An 18,228-nucleotide genomic window follows, 5' to 3' on the forward strand; every position below is an offset into this window, starting at 1 on the left:
TAGTGTAGTTTATTGTAAGAATACAGTATATGATACCTATAACACAAAAAATATATTAATCAACTATATATATGTATTGGTAAGACTTCTTTCCAGTCAGCACTAAGCTAACAGTAATTCTTTGAAGACTCCAAAGTTATACATGGGGTTTTGATTGTGCAGGTCAGTGTCCCTAACCCCTATAACCTTCAAGGGTCAACTGTATATTTCTTATAAATCACAATATCACAGGTAGTAAGGAAAAGACTAACGAATTAGTTGTATCCCCCTTACCATCCACTGAGAGAGAAAGACATATCCCTGCCCATTTACAGAAATATACACAAAGGCAGATACACTACCAAATACTCCCAAGGCTCCAACAACCAACACACATGGAAGAAACAATTAACAAAGACACAGACCTTCAGAGAGATACTAGACAGAAGACAAAAGGAACAAACGAGAGAAATGTGTTATTACTTGCAAAGGATGGACGGCTACTCAGGACAGGCATCCAGCAGCACACCCAGGCCCAGCCCCTGCTCCAGGGAAGAACAGAGGTACCCTGCAGGGGTGTAACTGTGTATTACACACAACCCCAACACACATGCTCCCCTCCCTCCCTCACAAACACACTTTCTTACATACACACCTTATTTCTCGCACACACTGCTTTTCTAACACTTTTACGCGCACACTCTCACACATAACAATCTCAAAATCTCTCAGTCTGTTATGTACCTAGTCATTCTCACACACTCCAGCAGTCTCACACACACACATACACTATCTCGTACACAGACTCCTTTCTTCACACACAATCTCTCACACACACGTACATACAGTCTCTTCATGTACATTCTCACACAGTCTCACAAACACGCGCGAACACATGAAGTCGCTCTCAGTTCTCTCACACACGCCCCCGTTGGCTCCGCCCCCGCCCTGGCCCCTCCCCCCGGGTGTGCTCCGCCCCGGGGGCCGGGGCGGGGCGAGCCAGTGACAGGAGAGGCCGGGCAGGGCTGGTACTTCTGGCACCCTGGCCAGCGGGGCGCGCTCCGGAGGCTCCAGTCTGTGGCAGCGCGGCGGATCTCCGGCCGGCCCTCGGGTGGCGACCGCTGCCTCGCGTTTCACGCTCGGCCTCCTCCGGCGGCGGGAGTTGGCGACGGGATGTGTTCGGCCGGGGAGCTGCTTGGTGGCGGCGGAGGTGGCGGCGGCGGCGGCAGCAGCGGTGGGGAGCGCGACGAGGACGGAGACGCGCTGGCGGAGCGGCTGGTGGCGGGGACAGAGCCGGAGCCCGGAGCGAGCCCGCGCCGACGCGGGCAGCGTCCGCTGGAGGAGCGCGAGCAGGTGAGCGGGGAGGGGAGGGGCGGCGGGGCCCGGCCGGTTTCCCGAGCCCCACCCGGCGGCGGAGGGAAGTAGGCGGGCGGGCTGCGCCTGTGCTCTGCTCGGCGTGGGGCGCTGGTCGCTGCGGCGTTCGGGGAAGCTGGCCCGAGGAGCGGTTAGACGGCGCGCTGTGGGCCGGGCTGCAGGGCCATGCGTGCGCGGTGGCGAGTGCCCTGGGATCGCGGGTCTAGCGGGGTCAGCACAGCCCTTCCCCTGCTGTGGGGCAGAGGAGGCTCAGGCCAGCCCCCGGGGCTCCGTGGAAGTACCTCCATAACGGTCATTGGTCTAAAAGCCTTACATGTAAACATTTTTTTTTTTCCCAACTTCAAGTCGATACCCCTGTGCTGTGTTTTAGGGGATAGTTGCTCCCTTCCTGCCCTCCATCTTGGCATTTCTGAACACACACCTAGCGCTTCTGAAAAGGTGTGGGTGTATTTCTCTAGATATGCAATCAATGTCTGAAGGCATGTGTAGGAGCGAGTATTACAATAGATATCCTGACAGGGACTCTCCAAGAGTAGGTTCGTCACATGAACACAAAAGAGATCTAAACTTCATTTTAAAAGTGAAAAGGCAGGAAAATTGCTTTCTGTTAGTACCAAACGGAAAGAAGTATTAGTAAGGGAAAGGAGAAGTTGGGTAATTTTTGAAACCCTCTGAATTTGTTCTCACTACATGAAGTATCATAATAAGCATTACAACATATCAGTTGTCTTCAAGAGTAGGCAAGAAATTTAATAAAAGAAACTGAGTTATATGTAGGATGGATCTTCACCAGCAAAAACAGTAATTAGACTCTCGAAAATACCTGAGATCAGCCATTCTTCAGAATCACATTAAAAAGCAGGAATTCAAATGATGATCTGCCTTTGCTAAAGCCTGCAGTGTTGAGACAAGGAATTGATACCTGTCTCTTTTAATTACTCTCCATCTGTCCTTTTTGTAACATCTCACAGACTCCAATATCATCACTAAATGTATTAATAGGTAAAGTATAACTTCTAGGATTTCAATATTTCATTCAGAAAACAGAAATACCATTGCATGGGACACACAAAATATGCCTTAGCATTAGTCTCGCTCACCGTGTACAAGTGTAATTTTTCATCCTTATGACAATATAAGAAATGGCATGGTGACTGAAGCAAATAATTGGTTGCCAGGAGATTTTCCTGATTCCCTTCCTAATGCTACCCTGCTTCCCAACTATACCAACTATACCATGACTCAGTAGTAGCTAAAGGGCTTAGTTTCCTCTTGCTTTAGTTCAACTGGAAAAGTGAAGAAAACAGCAACAGGAACTCTCTGCGTGGTGGTGGTGGTGAGGGGAATACATTTGAACTTAGGTTCTCAAAGTAAATTTTCAAATGTTGTAAGGGAGCATGTAAAATATTATTTCATGTACACTTCTGTGGATTTTACATCTTCAATATCTCTGGTTTTACCAAAATTGTTTATGGTACAAAGAAAAAGGATGACACATAAAAATGAAATATATATACTAGAAAACATACATCCCAGCATTTTGCATACCTACTTCTATCATTCCCTGTCATGGAAATTTTTTTTCCTGTACTCCTTTAAAATGTTTGAAATTTTTTTTAATATATATATATTTTAAGATTTTATTTACACATTTGACAGAGAGAGAGGGAACACAAGGAGAGGGAGTGGGGAGAGGGAAAAGCCACCTTCCTGCTGAACAGGGAGCCTGATGGGGAGCTTGATCCCAGGATGCTGGGACCACGGCCCAAGCCGAAGGCAGACAACTGAACCTAACAACTGAGCCACCCAGGTGCCCCAGAAAATGTTATTTTTTATTAATGATGTATTTTTTTGTACTGTAAGCCCACATACACAATAATTGTGAATTACACCTGAGATATGCATTTACCACAAATGAGCACCAAAGAAGAACTTAGCAAGAAACCAAAAATGAGTGCTTGCTTCCACAGCGCATATACTAAAATTGGAAAGAAACCAAAAATGAACAAAAAATTGGGGCAGTGCAACCCTTTGTATAAGAAGCAAGCTTTTGTGATAATTCATTCATTGATAATATTATCACTAAGGCTTGTTTTCTTTTTTTCTCAAGTCCTACATATGAAACTTAAAATTTTTATGCACTCCCTTGCAATGATGGTAACTGTAGATATAAAAATGTTTGAGGAAGAAGTAAATGAATTCAGTGACTATAAAATATATCCTGAGGAGTTGTTTGATTTAGTTTTTCCTTAGGGGATGGTATGTGTTTGTTTGTTATTTTAAGAGCACACAGACTCCAAATTACAAGAGAATATTTTTGAAAACTTGTTTTGCAGACTGATTTTTAGAATTTAAAGTGACTTTTTCCACAGAAACAATGATAGACACAGAAACAAAATCAACACTAATTAGCTGGAAATGAGGCAGAGTCCCTCTTCCTGATGTCCTTTCTGCTTAGCACACTCACTTGGTGTTCCACAGTCTTAGCCTCACGGTTGTTGAAAGAGAACTGGCAGCATCCGTGGGGGCAGCAGCAAGAGACAGCACAGACTCTCCTTTTTTATTGGATCCAGGCTATGGTGGTGCTCTTGAATGTAGTAGCTTCAGAAGACACCAGACTTTTGCTCCTGCTGCTTTCAGTGATTTTTTTCAGCACCTAATTTTTTGTGTTAAATACCTTCCTATTTCTATTTCCTTCACTGAGTTTTGCCCTTACCTGATAACTTGATGAAGCAGGTTTCTTCCATTAGCTATTCCCTAGGCTAAGGGTCCCTCCACATGCATCCTTTCCTTCACTGATTTTCTTTCCATTCCTGTCTGAAAGTTCTCATGCCCTTCCTTCAGCCAGGAAGTCTCTTGTATCAGCTTTGGCTGTACAAAAGCTATCTTTATCTTATTGGTACGATACCAGCCAGCTCAGAATATATCTATAGCTTGGTATTTATTTCATGTAATACTGAAATAGTAATATAGGTATTTTCTTAATAACTAAGATTGTCAGCATTGCTTTTTTTTCTTACTATTTGTTCTTAAATGCCACTCCATCTGAGAGAAAATGAAGGTTCCTTTGTCTCTCCTGGTAGGATGATGGACAAAGGAAGCCTAGTTAAATTCAAGTATCCTTGAAGACCTGAAAGGAAGACTTGAAAGAATAGAACAGGTCCTTTAGATGAAGAAACTGTGTCAAGTTTGAAGTAGGCATCAGACATCTCAGAGAGATAACCAAGGGAAAGAGACAAAATGCTCAAAGGATTGAAGGGAGACGGTATAACTATCCCACGGGTGTGTGGATTCATTGTATGTATGAGAGGTGATTCAATGATATTCATAACTATGACCATCAGGTGGCTTTATATAAGAGAGTCTCTGATCTACTGCATAAGTAAAGGACTAAACATCTCTAGTCCTTTTATTACATGCCTACAATGTGAATAGCATCTGCTTAGATGTGGCAGTTCACAACTTAAGTAACCTAAGATGGCCCTTCGTACCTCCCAGAGCACAGAGATCCTATTATCCTCAGACTGACTTTAGAATCATTATCTTTAGCTCTAAGGTCATTATGGTTATTGAAGTAATATACTTTGGAAACTGTAGGAATAAAGAAAACTCTAGGGAAGAAAATGAAAACATTTGAAATCCCACTCCAAGAAACATTTTGTTTAAAAATACCAAACATTTAAAAAAATATATCTCATACAATGGTATTTCTACATTAATCTCTCTCTCTCTCATATATTACTATACTTGTATTTACACACACATATATTTTAATATGTTTTAATGTAATACTGAATTTGCTTTCTTGTTTTAGCTACTTAGCATGTTGTTTCATTTTCCCGTGTTATGAAAAATTATTTGCAAAAATTATTTTAAGGCTGCCTAATAGTCCATTTTCCTACTACTGTACGTTAAGGTACAAACTTTTTTTTTAAATAATGCTATAAGGAAAATCTTTCCTTGTAAAACCTCACAGTTCTACCTTGCATTAGATTCCTAGAAACGAAAGAACTAGGTCAATGTGTCAAACTCGTTGAAGCATCTTGGAACATTCTAAAGGATTGTTTTCAAGAAAGATCACACCAATGTACACTCCCAGCATTGGAGTGTAAGAGTGCTGATTGGAAACCATCCATGCCTCTAATGAATGGTATAATTTATAGATTAATCTTTGCCAATTTAGTGGGTCAAAATTATTTTATGTTATAAGATATTGCTGGAGAGGCTTACTAAATCTTTCATATATTTATTGAGCATTTGCATTTCTTTTTAATCATGTTCTTTGAACTTTTTTGACACTAAAATGTTAATCTTTTACTTCACATTGATTATAAATATTTTCTCTGCTTGCTATTGACTTTATAATTTTGTTAATGATATTTTCTATTTAAAAATGCTTTACGGAGAAAGACAACTATCATATGATCTCCCTGATATGAGGAAGTGGTGATGCAACATGGGGGCTTAAGTGGGTAGGAGAAGAATCAATGAAACAAGATGGGATTGGGAGGGAGACAAACCATAAGTGACTCTTAATCTCACAAAACAAACTGAGGGTTTCTGGGGGGAGGGATTTGGGAGAAGGGGGGTGGGGTTATGGACATTAGGGAGGGTATGTGCTTTGGTGAGTGCTGTGAAGTGTGTAAACCTGGCGATTCACAGACCTGTACCCCTGGGGATAAAAATATATGTTTATAAAAAATAAAAAATTAAAAAAAAAAAGAAAGAAAAAGAAAAAAAAATAAAAATGCTTTAAATTTTTATTTGCTAAAGGAATTTATTTTAGTAGTTTCATTCGCACATACCACACATATACATATGCATAACGTATATACATATCTATATCTGTTCAGAGCATTCTTTCTAACCCTACAATCAGTTAAATATCTAGTATTTTCTTGTGTGTCTGTGTATTTATGGTTTTATTATTATTTTTTAAATTCTGTATGTTTTGTCTCTTTAGAATATCTTTAGGTATTGGGTGGAGTTATGGAGCTAATCTGTTTTTTTCTCTGCCAATGATTGGATAATCCACTTTCTCCCTGCCTTATACAATCCTTCATAATAGTTATAAATAGTAAAATCTATATTAAGCTTTTACATTTTTGTTGGTATTGTGAACGGGATTTTTTTCGCCACAAATCATCCTTTTGCTGCTGGTTTCTAGCTACTGGCTTTTATATATTTAGTTTTTAACTAGTTACCTTTCTGAATTCTTTTATTAATTCTAATGCTAATAAATAACAGTATCTCTTAGACTTGATTCCTTTGCATCTTCTAGATATATAATCATCCAATCTATAGATTGATTTTGCTTCCTTTCAAATGCTAATGCTTCATTACTACTTCTTGCCTTTGTGATACCTAGAACTTTCAGATCAATGCTCATTCATAGATAGGTAGATGAATAATGAAGAAAGCTTTATAAAAACCCATTGCCTGGGGCGCTTGAGTGGTTCACTCTGTAGAGCTTCTGACTCTTGGTTTCAGCTCAGGTCTGATCTCAGGGTCCTGGGATCCAGTCACCATTTGGCTCCCGGGGGGAGTCAGCTGGAGAAATTCTTTCTGTCTCCTGTCCCTCGTCTCCTCCCCTCATGCATATGTGTGCACTCTCTCCTCTAAAATAAATTAATTAATTAAAAATAAATAAAATAAAAGCACTTGCCAGAGTATATGTTCCACAGGATTATCTGTTAAAAAAAAAAAAAAAACTGCAGCAGAAGGAAGGCTTAAGCTTCCTCTTTGATCTATTAAAAATATGATCAATAGTATAAATTCTAGATCCAGAATACCTGGGTTTGAGTCCTAACTCTGTGACTTACTAACTATAACTTTGGGCAAGTTAATTAACCTCTCCAGACATCAGTTTCTTCACCTATATAAAGGGAATAATAATTGTATCAACCTTACAGGATTGTTGGGAGGATTCCTTGAGTTAATGTGTATAAAGTGCTTATAGCAATCCGCAGCACATAATAATTATATAAATGTTAGCTTTGGGGCCTAATTTTCAAACAGAGTCCACACTGAAAAGAAATCTAAGAAATACAGTTTTCAAGTTTCCTAGCCTCTGCATTTAGAAAGTCACCATAGGAGGAAGGTGCTCCTGTGTTTTAGGGTACATATGAATCATCTCTTATTAGGTGCAGATTGTGATTTCCTTAGTCCAGGGTGAGGCCCAAGATTTTGCATCTCTTAAAAGCACCCAAATGATGCTTGTTGGGTCCCCCAATAATGGGTCTATGGTCAAAGGAGCGAGACTGATACAAAGTGAAGGTCAAGCAAAGCTTTATTTTGTACCAAGCATTGAGAATCAAACCAACCCTCAAACTGACCGGTCGGGGTTCGCACCTTACAGAGAGGGCGACGACCCCTCCCTGCCTCACAGACTAACTTTTACAGAGCAAAGGCATGTGGTTGGGCCTGGCCACACGCAGGTGGCGAATGAGATTGTAACACACAGAGAAAGCTGCACAGTCACGCTAGGTCACACATGGGTGGCCAGTTGAATTACAATTCACCCCATGGTAGCTATTTGAACTAGCCTATCACCTTGGTCAGAATTGGTGCCCAAAACGCGGGGCCAACACTCCTTGGTAGCTAGGGAGACAGTATGCCCGCTTTACTGATTGGATGTCTCCACCTGACCCGACTCATCCCTGCATTCAGTCTGTTATCTTCACCTGACCTGACCCACCCTTGTATTTGGGCTTTGTTCCTGGGACTGGTTTTCCAGACTTGCTTTTAAGTAAGTTCCCTTGGTGGGGAAGGGTCAGTTTAAGTTTTACTGCATAAGCAACAAAATGGCTGTTCAACTGAGGTGGGGCTGCTCTGGCTAAATAGGCCCTTACAATGCTGATGCTATGTTCATGTACCGCATTTTGAGTGGCAGGGGGATAGAGAGGATAAGCAAGTCGGTCCATAATATTCACCATACTTGCCCTTCAACATAGTAAATACAGGTAAGGAAGTCATTTAACTCTTCCCTAGAAAGATATATTTGAACTCTTGGTGAGGTACAAGAAACACAGGTTTCTTGTACCCCAACCTACAGTTGTAGGTTAGGTCCTACAACTAACTAGAAAAAAGACCAGACCCCAGGTCTCCAAATTCTAAAGCCAGTGTTTTTTCATATACGCAAAGAGGCCTCCCACATAATGGTAGAAGCCCCAAGGTCTGGATAGAAGAAACTGGATGATGTTTTCCCAAGATTTCCAGGGCCATGAGTCAGGAATTGTCATTAAAAAAAAAAAAAAAAAAAAAAGCCAAGGGCATGATTGTGCCTCTTGTTAAAATACAAGTTCTTTTTTTTTTTTCTTTTTTTTCTTTTATTTATTTTCAGCATAACAGTATCATTTTTTCACCACATCCAGTGCTCCATGCAATCCGTGCCCTCTATAATACCCACCACCTGGTACCCTGACCTCCCCCCCCCCCCACTTCAAACCCCTCAGATTGTTTTTCAGAGTCCATAGTCTCTCATGGTTCACCTCCCCTTCCAATTTCCCCCAACCCCCTTCTCCTAACTCCCCATGTCCTCCATGCTTTTTGTTATGCTCCCCAAATAAGTGAAACCATATGATAATTGACTCTCTCTGCTTGACTTATTTCAAAAATACAAGTTCTGATTCAGTAGATCAGGTGTTTCATTCCTCACAAGCCCTCAGATGATGCTGACGCCACTGGTGAAAGGACTGCACTTTGAGTAGCAAGATCTGCTCTCTTTCATACTTTTTTTTTTTTCTCTCATACTTTTAAAAGCAGTGTTCAATAACTGTAACGAGTGTTATGAGCTTGGTGAGTTCACCCCTAAACCTCATCTTGTTCCCAAGGGCATCGTCCAGTCTTTAAAGTAACATTCTCTATTTTGTTTTCTCTCTGACATCCTTTTTCCACCCCGCTTTCCTACTACCCACCTCCTTCCTCACTCTTCCTATTGAGGGTCTCCTTCTCCCACTGTCTTTTATTCTTCCCTGACCTCTCAGCTACTTTCTCTTTTTCTCTCTACTACCTCCTCTCCTCTGTAGAAGCTAAGCCTTATGGAACGATGAAAAGGGTTTTGGAGTATGACAATTCTAAGTTTGAATTCTGGCTTTACTGTTTTACTAATCACTTAATCCCTCAGATACTCAATTTCCTCATTGTAACTGGTATTTTGCTACCCACTTCTTAAAGTTCTTATGAGGCTTTGGTGACATTATGTATACAGAATACCTAGCATATAATTGACCTTCAATGAATATTAGCTCCTTATTTTATCCTCACCTTTACTCTCATTTTTCCTTCTGGTTCCCTTCTTTTTTTCTCTCTCTCAACTAACCACATCATAAAACTGTATTTTTAGTATATGCAATACTTAAGTTTATAGAATAAATATTACTTATGTATTGAATAAAGTATTAAGATTTACTAATCTAAAAATTAACTATTTAATATTTCTCTAAAAAAAGTTAACTCACCAACCTAAAATATGTTGCATTTTGTGGAGATCTTCAGTAGATTTTTTTTTCAATTGTGCATCACTTAACCTTCTTAGGAAAAAGAATATCCACCTTCCTCTGTACAAGTTATTCTCAGTTTCCTATTCAACAGAAGAAGTAAAGGAAGTTTAAAGGGAAAAAAGAAAAGCACCATGACCTTTAGCTTGTCCTGAGAGGCCTAAGTAAAAACTCTTTATCTTTATTCCCACCTTCTTTAAGCCTTAGGACACTGTCTTCATTTTCTGCCTTCTTCTCTGGAGTTGCAATCTTATCTTGATGTAGCAGATTCAAAAACATTAGGAGTCCTTACTAGTCATGTTTTGGTTCATTAAGTGTGTTGGATATTTGTGTGAGGGGTGTGTGTGTGTGTATGTGTGTGTATATTTAAGGGAAAATATTAAGACAAGCAAAAGAGTAGTTTCATTTCAGCAGAGAAACTGAATTTCTAGTTAACGTGATGCAAAAGATATTTTCTGTTTTCTGATCTATTTTTCCCTCATATGCAGTGTTGTTGTTGTTGTTTTTTTTCCATTTAACCTCATTGCTGCTACACCTTTTCTTGGCAAAGGAAGAGAAAATGATTGGCTTTATTGTTGTTACTGTTTTCTTACAGCATCAGCTATAGCTTATTGGTGTTCTGATCAAAGAAAAAGCAAAATGCTAATGTTTTGAACTTTATGGAAAATATAGGATAAAATTATTATTAATACTTAATATATACTGTTATGAAATATACTGTTATGAAAATTAAATTCTATTTATGGTTTTTACTATACTCTTTGATATCGTATTTTCTAACATCTCTGAAAGTTTTAATTCTTTTTCAATTAATCTGAAAAAAATGATTTTTTTTTAATCTTCCTGATCAAAATCTACTTGAACATATGTAGACCATCTACAGAGTAAGGGAACATACATTTGATTTCCCATAACTGGCAAATTCCATCAATCTAATTGAATTCAGAATACCTTATTTATGGTGCTCAGAAGTCTTCTAGTGACATATAACAGAAGCTATTGTTACTTCCCTAAGTTGAGAGTTAAAATTGAATGTCAGGGCACCTGGGTGGCTCAGTTGGTTAGGCATCCGACTCTTGGTTTAGCTCAGGGCATGATTCTCATGGGTTGTGGCGTCAAGTCCTTCATCAGGCTCCGTGCTTAGCAGGGAGTCCTCTTTGGGATTCTCTCCCTCTGCCCCTCCTTACAGCTCATGTGTGTACACACACACACACACACACACACTCTCTCTCTCTCTCTTTCTCTTAAATAAATAAATGAATCTTTAAAAAGGGGGGAGGAATCAATTTTAAGGAAACATGTTTGATTTTGACTGCTTTCAATAGACAAGCTATTTCATCTTACAGTAACATCTAGACAAGCTATTCCATCTTGTAGTAACATCCAGTGCACATATAAGATATTCATGTCTTTAAAAATATGTAGATTTTAGGAAAAGTACAAATTGTGGAAATTTTTAACCTATAACTTGAATTAATCATATTCCTCATTTCATGGTCTAACACTATCTCTCATTAGTTCATGCATAGCCCTTTTTTTCTTATTTAATTATTTTTTCATTAAGTAGCAATTCTCTTCCTCTACAATAGGCAACTTTTTTAAAAGTGATCTCTACCCTCAAGGAAGGGTTTTAATTCATAATCCTGAGATCAAGAGTCGCATGCTCTACTGACTGATCAGCCAGGTAACCCCACAGGCAACTTTCGTAAATATGTTTAATAACTTTGGCTGAAATTGTGTGTTACCTTTTTGAATACTTGATGATTTCAATAGGGTATGTTTGCAAATGTGATATAACACATTGGATCCTAACTCTTAACTACAGAGAACAAACTGATGGTTACCAGAGGGAATGTGGGGGGAGAGATGGGTAGAATAGGTAGGTGATGGGAATTAAAGAGTACACTTTTCATGATGAGGGGTGAGTAACGTATAGAAATGTTAAATCAGTGGGGCACCTGGGTGGCTCAGTGGGTTAAAGCTTTTGCTTTCAGGTCAGGTCATGATCCCAGGGTCCTGGGATCCAGCCCCGCATCTGGCTCTCTACTCAGCAGGGAGCCTGCTTTCCTTCCTCTCCCTCTGCTTGCCTCTCTGCCTACTTGTGATCTCTGTCTTTCAAATAAATAAATAAAATCCTTAAAAAAAATAGAAGTGTTAAATCACTGTATTGTACACCTGAAACTAATATAACACTGTATGTTAACTACACTGGACTTAAAGTTTTAAAACTTAATAAAATATTGGATCCTATTGGTTAAAATGGAAATGCATACAAATTTTAGTATTTTTCAGTTTATAATGATTTAACAGACCAATTCAATTACTAACTCATGGTACACCTGAAACTAATGTGTGTGTCAACTATACTTGAATAATATTTTTTAAAAACAACTTACAGTACTATATATTAGAAAGGGCTACTTGAACTGTATTTAAATTTACCTTAATAAACCAAACCCATTTAAAATAAAACAAACAAAAAAAGAGCTAGCTGATATTCTCATTGATTTTCTCCTCAAAAAGTTTTTTCTCCTTTACTGGATCTATGAAATTTCAGGAGATAAGTGGAAATAAATAATAAATGCTATAACATTGCATTTTAGTTAGAAATGGCAAACTAAGAGCACCTGGGTGGCTCTTAGTTTCTGCTCTTGATTTCAGCTAAGGTCATAATCTCAGGGTCATGAGATTGAGCCCCACATTGGGCTCTGCATTCAGTGGAGAGTCTGGCTCTCTCCCTCTCCCTCTGCCACTCCTCCACCTGTAAAATAAATAAATAAATCTTTTAAAAAAAATGAATAAATGGCAAACAAGTATAAATCTAATAATAAACATGCTATAAGTTATAATATATGATACTGCAGTTAGGTAAAGCTTTATATGGTTGGTAAATTTTTATGTTTAACATATTATTATGTACATTTTGTAAGAAATGAAATTTGTGATTATATTTAATATCTAAGGAGCAGGAAAAGTGTACAAACTCACTAGAAATAAAAGAAATGCAAATTAAAACTATTAGGAATTATTTTTCACCCATCCAGTTGTAAAAGATTAAAAAGATAAGTGGTGTGTGTTTAAATAAATTATATGACATAAGAATACACTATAGTTAAAAATATAAACTGGTTCAGTGTTTCAGAAATCTGGTATCAAACCTCTTGAGTATATACTATTATTGCCCCTACTTCAAAGATGTAAAAAAATGTAGCACAGGAGCTTAAGTAATTTATTAAAAGGGTCACAGCTAGTAAGTTCTGGAGTTGAGATTCAAACCCATGCTTAAAGCCTGAGTTTTAACCACCAAGCTAGTGTTGGGCCATGAAGCCAATTTAGTGGATAGTGAACAGGATAGGATAGAATAAAATTTTTAGAATCTATCACACATGGTATGAGTGTCATTTTTTAGATCTTTAGTTTATATGTACCAGTTCAAAATATAAAACATATTTTTAATGTAGATCGTAGTCAACATCCCCAAGTCAATATCAAGATCATAGCTAGCTCCTTTCTGTCTCAAGGTTTTTGCTGGACTCTTTCCCCAGCCCTTCCCTTTACAGAGCTTATATCATCAACCTAGCTGTTACTTCTCAGATCCCAGCTCTGCTTACCACATGGAATCTCCAACCCACCCAACTTCTTCTCTTCCTCTATTATGTTATATTTTCTTCATAGCTTTTCTCACTATTTGAAATTATCTTAATAATTTTTTTGTTAAAATATTTATTCTCTGCCTCTCTCCACTCCCCCTTTGCACGCTCAGAAGAACATGAGAGCAGAGATCACATTCTGTGGCAAATGCTTCAATTATTTTAGCATCTCTGGGGTGTAGCATAGAGTCCATAAAACCTTCTATCCAAAGCAACACTGCTGGTAAAAACTCAATTGATGATTTGGCTGAAGTAATGTGACTTCCTAAGGGCAATTATGACAAAAATTAGTTTCAAAAGAGAGAGGACTTTGGGGCGCCAGGGTGGCTCAGTCATTAGGCAGCTGCCTTTGGCTCAGGTCATGATCCCAAGGTCCTAGGATAGAGGCCCACATCGGGCTCCCTACTCAATGGGAAACCTGCTTCTCCCTCTCTCACTCTCCCTGCTTATATTCCCTCTCTCTGTGTCTATCTTTGTCAAATAAATAAATAAAATTCTTCACCAAAACAAAAAAAAGAGAGAGAGAGAGAGGACTTTGTATATAGCAGGAACATTCTCTATTGTCAAAATCAACAGAAAAGAAACCAGTAGTGTTAGTTGTGTATTGAGCTAAGGATCCAGGTAAGATACTTGTAAGAATTTAGGCAAGGATTATCTTCCCTGATATGCTGTATTTTAAAACCACCCATTTCTGAGAAGGTGAAAGGCTAATGAGCATAGGATCTTGAAATACTAACTGATATTAACTTACATAATTGGTCTAAATTTGCAGATTTATTTTTAATTTTTCTTGAGCTCAACATAGGAAAGATAGTAGATAAAACCCAGAACTAACATAAATTAAAATTCAGATCAGTCATTTTAATAATAGCACTGTTAAAGGATAATTTTCAAGAAGAGGTAAAACTATAGTGCTCATTAAATATAAAATGATCACACATTAAGGATTTTACTTAACTCATCATTAATGAGGGAACCAAGCAAATGTTACAGCTGATTTACAGGTGAATAAAAAAGTCAAAAGTGTATATGGGGAAAAGACTTGAAAATAAACTTACAAGTGGATTCAAAACTGGCTTTTTCCCATAGGCAGGGGAGGGAAGACAATTGAACTCCACTGAAACAGAATTTATTTGTGTGTCTATAGATAAGATTATTTTTCAGTGCTACTGGTTATCTAATAATAGATGTAAAATACCTCAAAAAGCTATGAGGGCTAAACAGTATTCTAAACAATGCAGAATTTCCACAATTTTTTTTTACTTATTCTTAATTCCGTATAGTAATAAAGAACAAAGTAATTTCTAAAATTTGCTACATGGTATATTAATTGTTGGATAGTGAGGGTACTTGATCCCTCCTCTTGAATGCCGGGTGCTGCTAGAAAATATTAATTCTATTCTCATCTTTTCCCATGACAATATTTTATACACACACACACACACATACACTCACACTTTCAATGTGCATATGAAAATACATGACTGGGTTGCCTGGGTAGCTCAGTGGGTTAAGGCCTCTGCCTTGGCTCAGGTCATGATCTCAGGGTCCTGGGATCGAGCCCCGCATCTGGCTTTCTGCTCAGCGGAGGGAGACTGCTTACCTTCCTCTCTCTCTACCTGCCTCTCTGCCTACTTGTGAACACTGTCAAATTAATAAATAAAATCTTAAAAAAAAAAAAAAGAAAAAGAAAAAGAAAATACATGACTTATATGTATGTGAAAAGCAAGGATTGATTTATATTTGAAGTTCTTTCTGTTGAGTTATATAGCTAGGACTTCACTTGATACTAAGATAACTACTGAAAATTTTGATGAGAACAACATTGCTGCTTTCATATCTATGATGAGTTTTTATTCAGCAAATAAATTCCAACTACTTGTTCATATCCTAGCATGTGTTGAATGGTTATTGGTTTCAAAGACAATTCAACTCAAGAGTTTCACAGCGTAGAAGTACATTTTTAAATTTAAAGAAGGGAAAGAACAGAGTGGATTTCTTATAGAGAGTTAACCACTTAGTATTGACCATCCATGGTATCAATAAAATTATCCAGTATAAAACACTGGAGAATAAATATATGAAGACAAAATTAAATACAAACTTCATTATTCAATATGTATGCATAGTCTATTTAACAGTTATATAATTAAAGGGATATAATGATTCTGCTATTTCTGGATAATAATATTCTCCCTTTGGAGTTTAAATGATTAGCTATTTGGAAATCTGTCTTTGGACACTTTATACTTAGCTACTGTTTTAAGACTTCAGTTGCTTTAACAGCCTGACCGTATACTGAAGATGTTTTCTTTATCCATTTGTTTAATATTAAACATCAATTGTTTTAACAACTGATTATAGTTATTGTATTATTGACAGTTTTAGGTGTTATTTGTCTATTCGTTATTTTTCTATTTAGCATATACTTTCTCAATAGCTTTTTATTCATTCATTCACTCAAAAACTTTATTGAGCTCCTATTTTCCAGGCACTATTCTATGTATCTTTGTATCTAGGATGCAAAGAAACAAGCCCAAATTGTTTTCCTCATTAAACTTGCATTGTAGTAGGGGGAGAGACAATGAATAAATTAACAAGTAACTGGGTTATAAGTGCTGGGGGGGGGGATAAAAGGAGGGGAGTTGGTAGGGAGTGTGGGCGTGGCATAAGGTTGCTGTTTTAAATGAGGTGATCATGGAAGGCCTCACTAAGGTGACATTTGAGTAGAGGAGTAAAGGAAGTGAGAATTACTTGGCTGTGCCCCTTCTTTTGCTTTGACTTCCTAGGAGGGTAGAACCAAATTTGAGGTTTGGTTTTAGTAATTGTGGTAACTTATCTTTCCCCAATCTAAATTCTCAATTCTTTCCCACCCATCCCACCTTCCAGTTCTCTGTTTTGTTTTGTTTTTTCACTTGTTCCTACTGTAAGTAAATTCAAACTCTTTGTGGGACGCCTGGGTGGCTCAGTTGGTTAAGCAGCTGCCTTCGGCTCAGGTCATGATCCCAGCGTCCTGGGATCAAGTCCCACATCGGGCTCCTTGCTCAGCGGGGAGCCTGCTTCTCCCTCTGCCTCCGCCTGCCATTCTGTCTGCCTGTGCTCGCTCGCTCTCCCTCTCTTTGACAAATAAATAAAATCTTAAAAAAAAAAAAAAAAACTCTTTGTGGAAGAAGAGAGGGAAAGTAAAATAATTATGGACTTACAAATTTCATTTCTTATAAAATACATTTCTTAAGGAGTAGCATATAATCGCACCTTATAATGAATTTGTTTAAATTTTTCTTTTTATGTCTGGTTCAGATCTTTTGCATAAAGGTTTGCATCACAGTTTATTAGAAAGCACTCAGATTTATATTCAGAAGTCTACTGTTCAATCCTGGATAGTTGTCTGATTCTGGGGAAGTCACTTGACCTCTAAAGTTTAACAACACACTTAATGATGTTTTTGCAGGACCAAAGGCTGGAATGTGTGTATTTAGTAAGTTTATTGAACAAATAGCTAATAAGCAAATAAAAATGGGAGATGATTACATTTAAAAATTGGGGAAAAATAAAATTAAAACTACAGGGATTTTTTTTTTTCCTGAAAAGATTAAAAATGCTTTGCTAATTGTTTTCTCTTGGCCAGGGTGTAATTAAAGTGAGAGTCTTTAGCATATAATCCAGGTAAGCACTAATAAAATCATTAGAGAGCATGAAATCTTCAACAGGAAAGGCTATAGAGTAAGAAGAGAAGATGGCCTACAGATAAGTTCCGGAGGAGTTCTAACATAAACTCAGAGGGAAATGAGCCAATAAAAGTAAACAAGAAAGGACAAAGGAGGTGAAGACATCTACAGTGACTAACAGGCTTCTTGATTACACTTCTGGGTTGTGCCATTCTCTGAGGTAGGAGACCCTGGAGGAAGACCAATTTAGGACAGACGATTATGAATTTGGTACAGAGCATGTTGAGTTTGAGGTTCCTGTAAGAAATCCCCATGGAAATGTTGAAATTGGAGTTGAGCATGCAAGTCTAGAAATCTGAAGAGTTGCCTGAGCTGAGAAGTAATGCTCAGAAAAATAAAAAACAACTATGAACATTTTATAAAAGTGCAGATCATTTTAATTAGTAAGAGAGAGTACAGCAGCGTTTTAATATGGTGATTTGAGTAAATATCCTTCCTTGTATATTAAACAGCTTAATGAGACAGAACATGGATAATTTCTTTTGTGTACCCCATAGCACTTGCTCATAGTAGGCATTCGATTATTATTTACTGAATTTAACCAAATTGACTAAAGCAATTATTTTGCAAGGCCAGGCTGTTCTGTAAGTCAAGGATTGTGAATTATGGGAGTTGGAGTTAAGTAATCAGAGGTTAGTGATACTCAGAGAGGACATGACACACACCAAGAACTGGAGTGTGGTTTCCTGAAAGTAAGCAGCTGTTGGTCTGGTAAATCAGTCAGGTCTGTGCAGATTTGCCACAAGTAGGGCACAACACATCTTGCATAAAATGCAGGTGCAAAACATGCTGAGAGGAGAGGAACATAACTTTTTAGAGTAAACACAAACTTTGTTACAGTGGGCATCAAACTTGTAGTCATTTTCACTATGTCACCATTTACATAACATTAAAACAACTATTATACTTCATTGTAAGATAAGGTGGCTTTATGTACATATACTGTTATTGAAGTATTTTTTCCAGAAGAAATGTAATAAGCCCACATACTTTTCCTTA

General features: G+C 38.0%; 1 protein-coding gene across 1 annotated transcript in view; it reads left to right on the plus strand.

Moving 5' to 3' along the window:
• The first annotated feature begins 954 nt into the window (after positions 1-954).
• Positions 955-18,228, plus strand: part of FAM241A (family with sequence similarity 241 member A) — a 39,153-nt gene continuing 21,879 nt past the window's right edge. Inside the window, exon 1 of the mRNA XM_032333157.1 lies at positions 955-1,332. Coding sequence (XP_032189048.1) covers positions 1,153-1,332 — 180 coding nt within the window. The 5' untranslated portion in view covers positions 955-1,152. The remainder of the gene's footprint in view (positions 1,333-18,228) is intronic.

This window comes from Mustela erminea, chromosome 2 (assembly GCF_009829155.1).
Source record: "Mustela erminea isolate mMusErm1 chromosome 2, mMusErm1.Pri, whole genome shotgun sequence".
NCBI classification, from domain to species: Eukaryota; Metazoa; Chordata; class Mammalia; order Carnivora; family Mustelidae; genus Mustela; species Mustela erminea.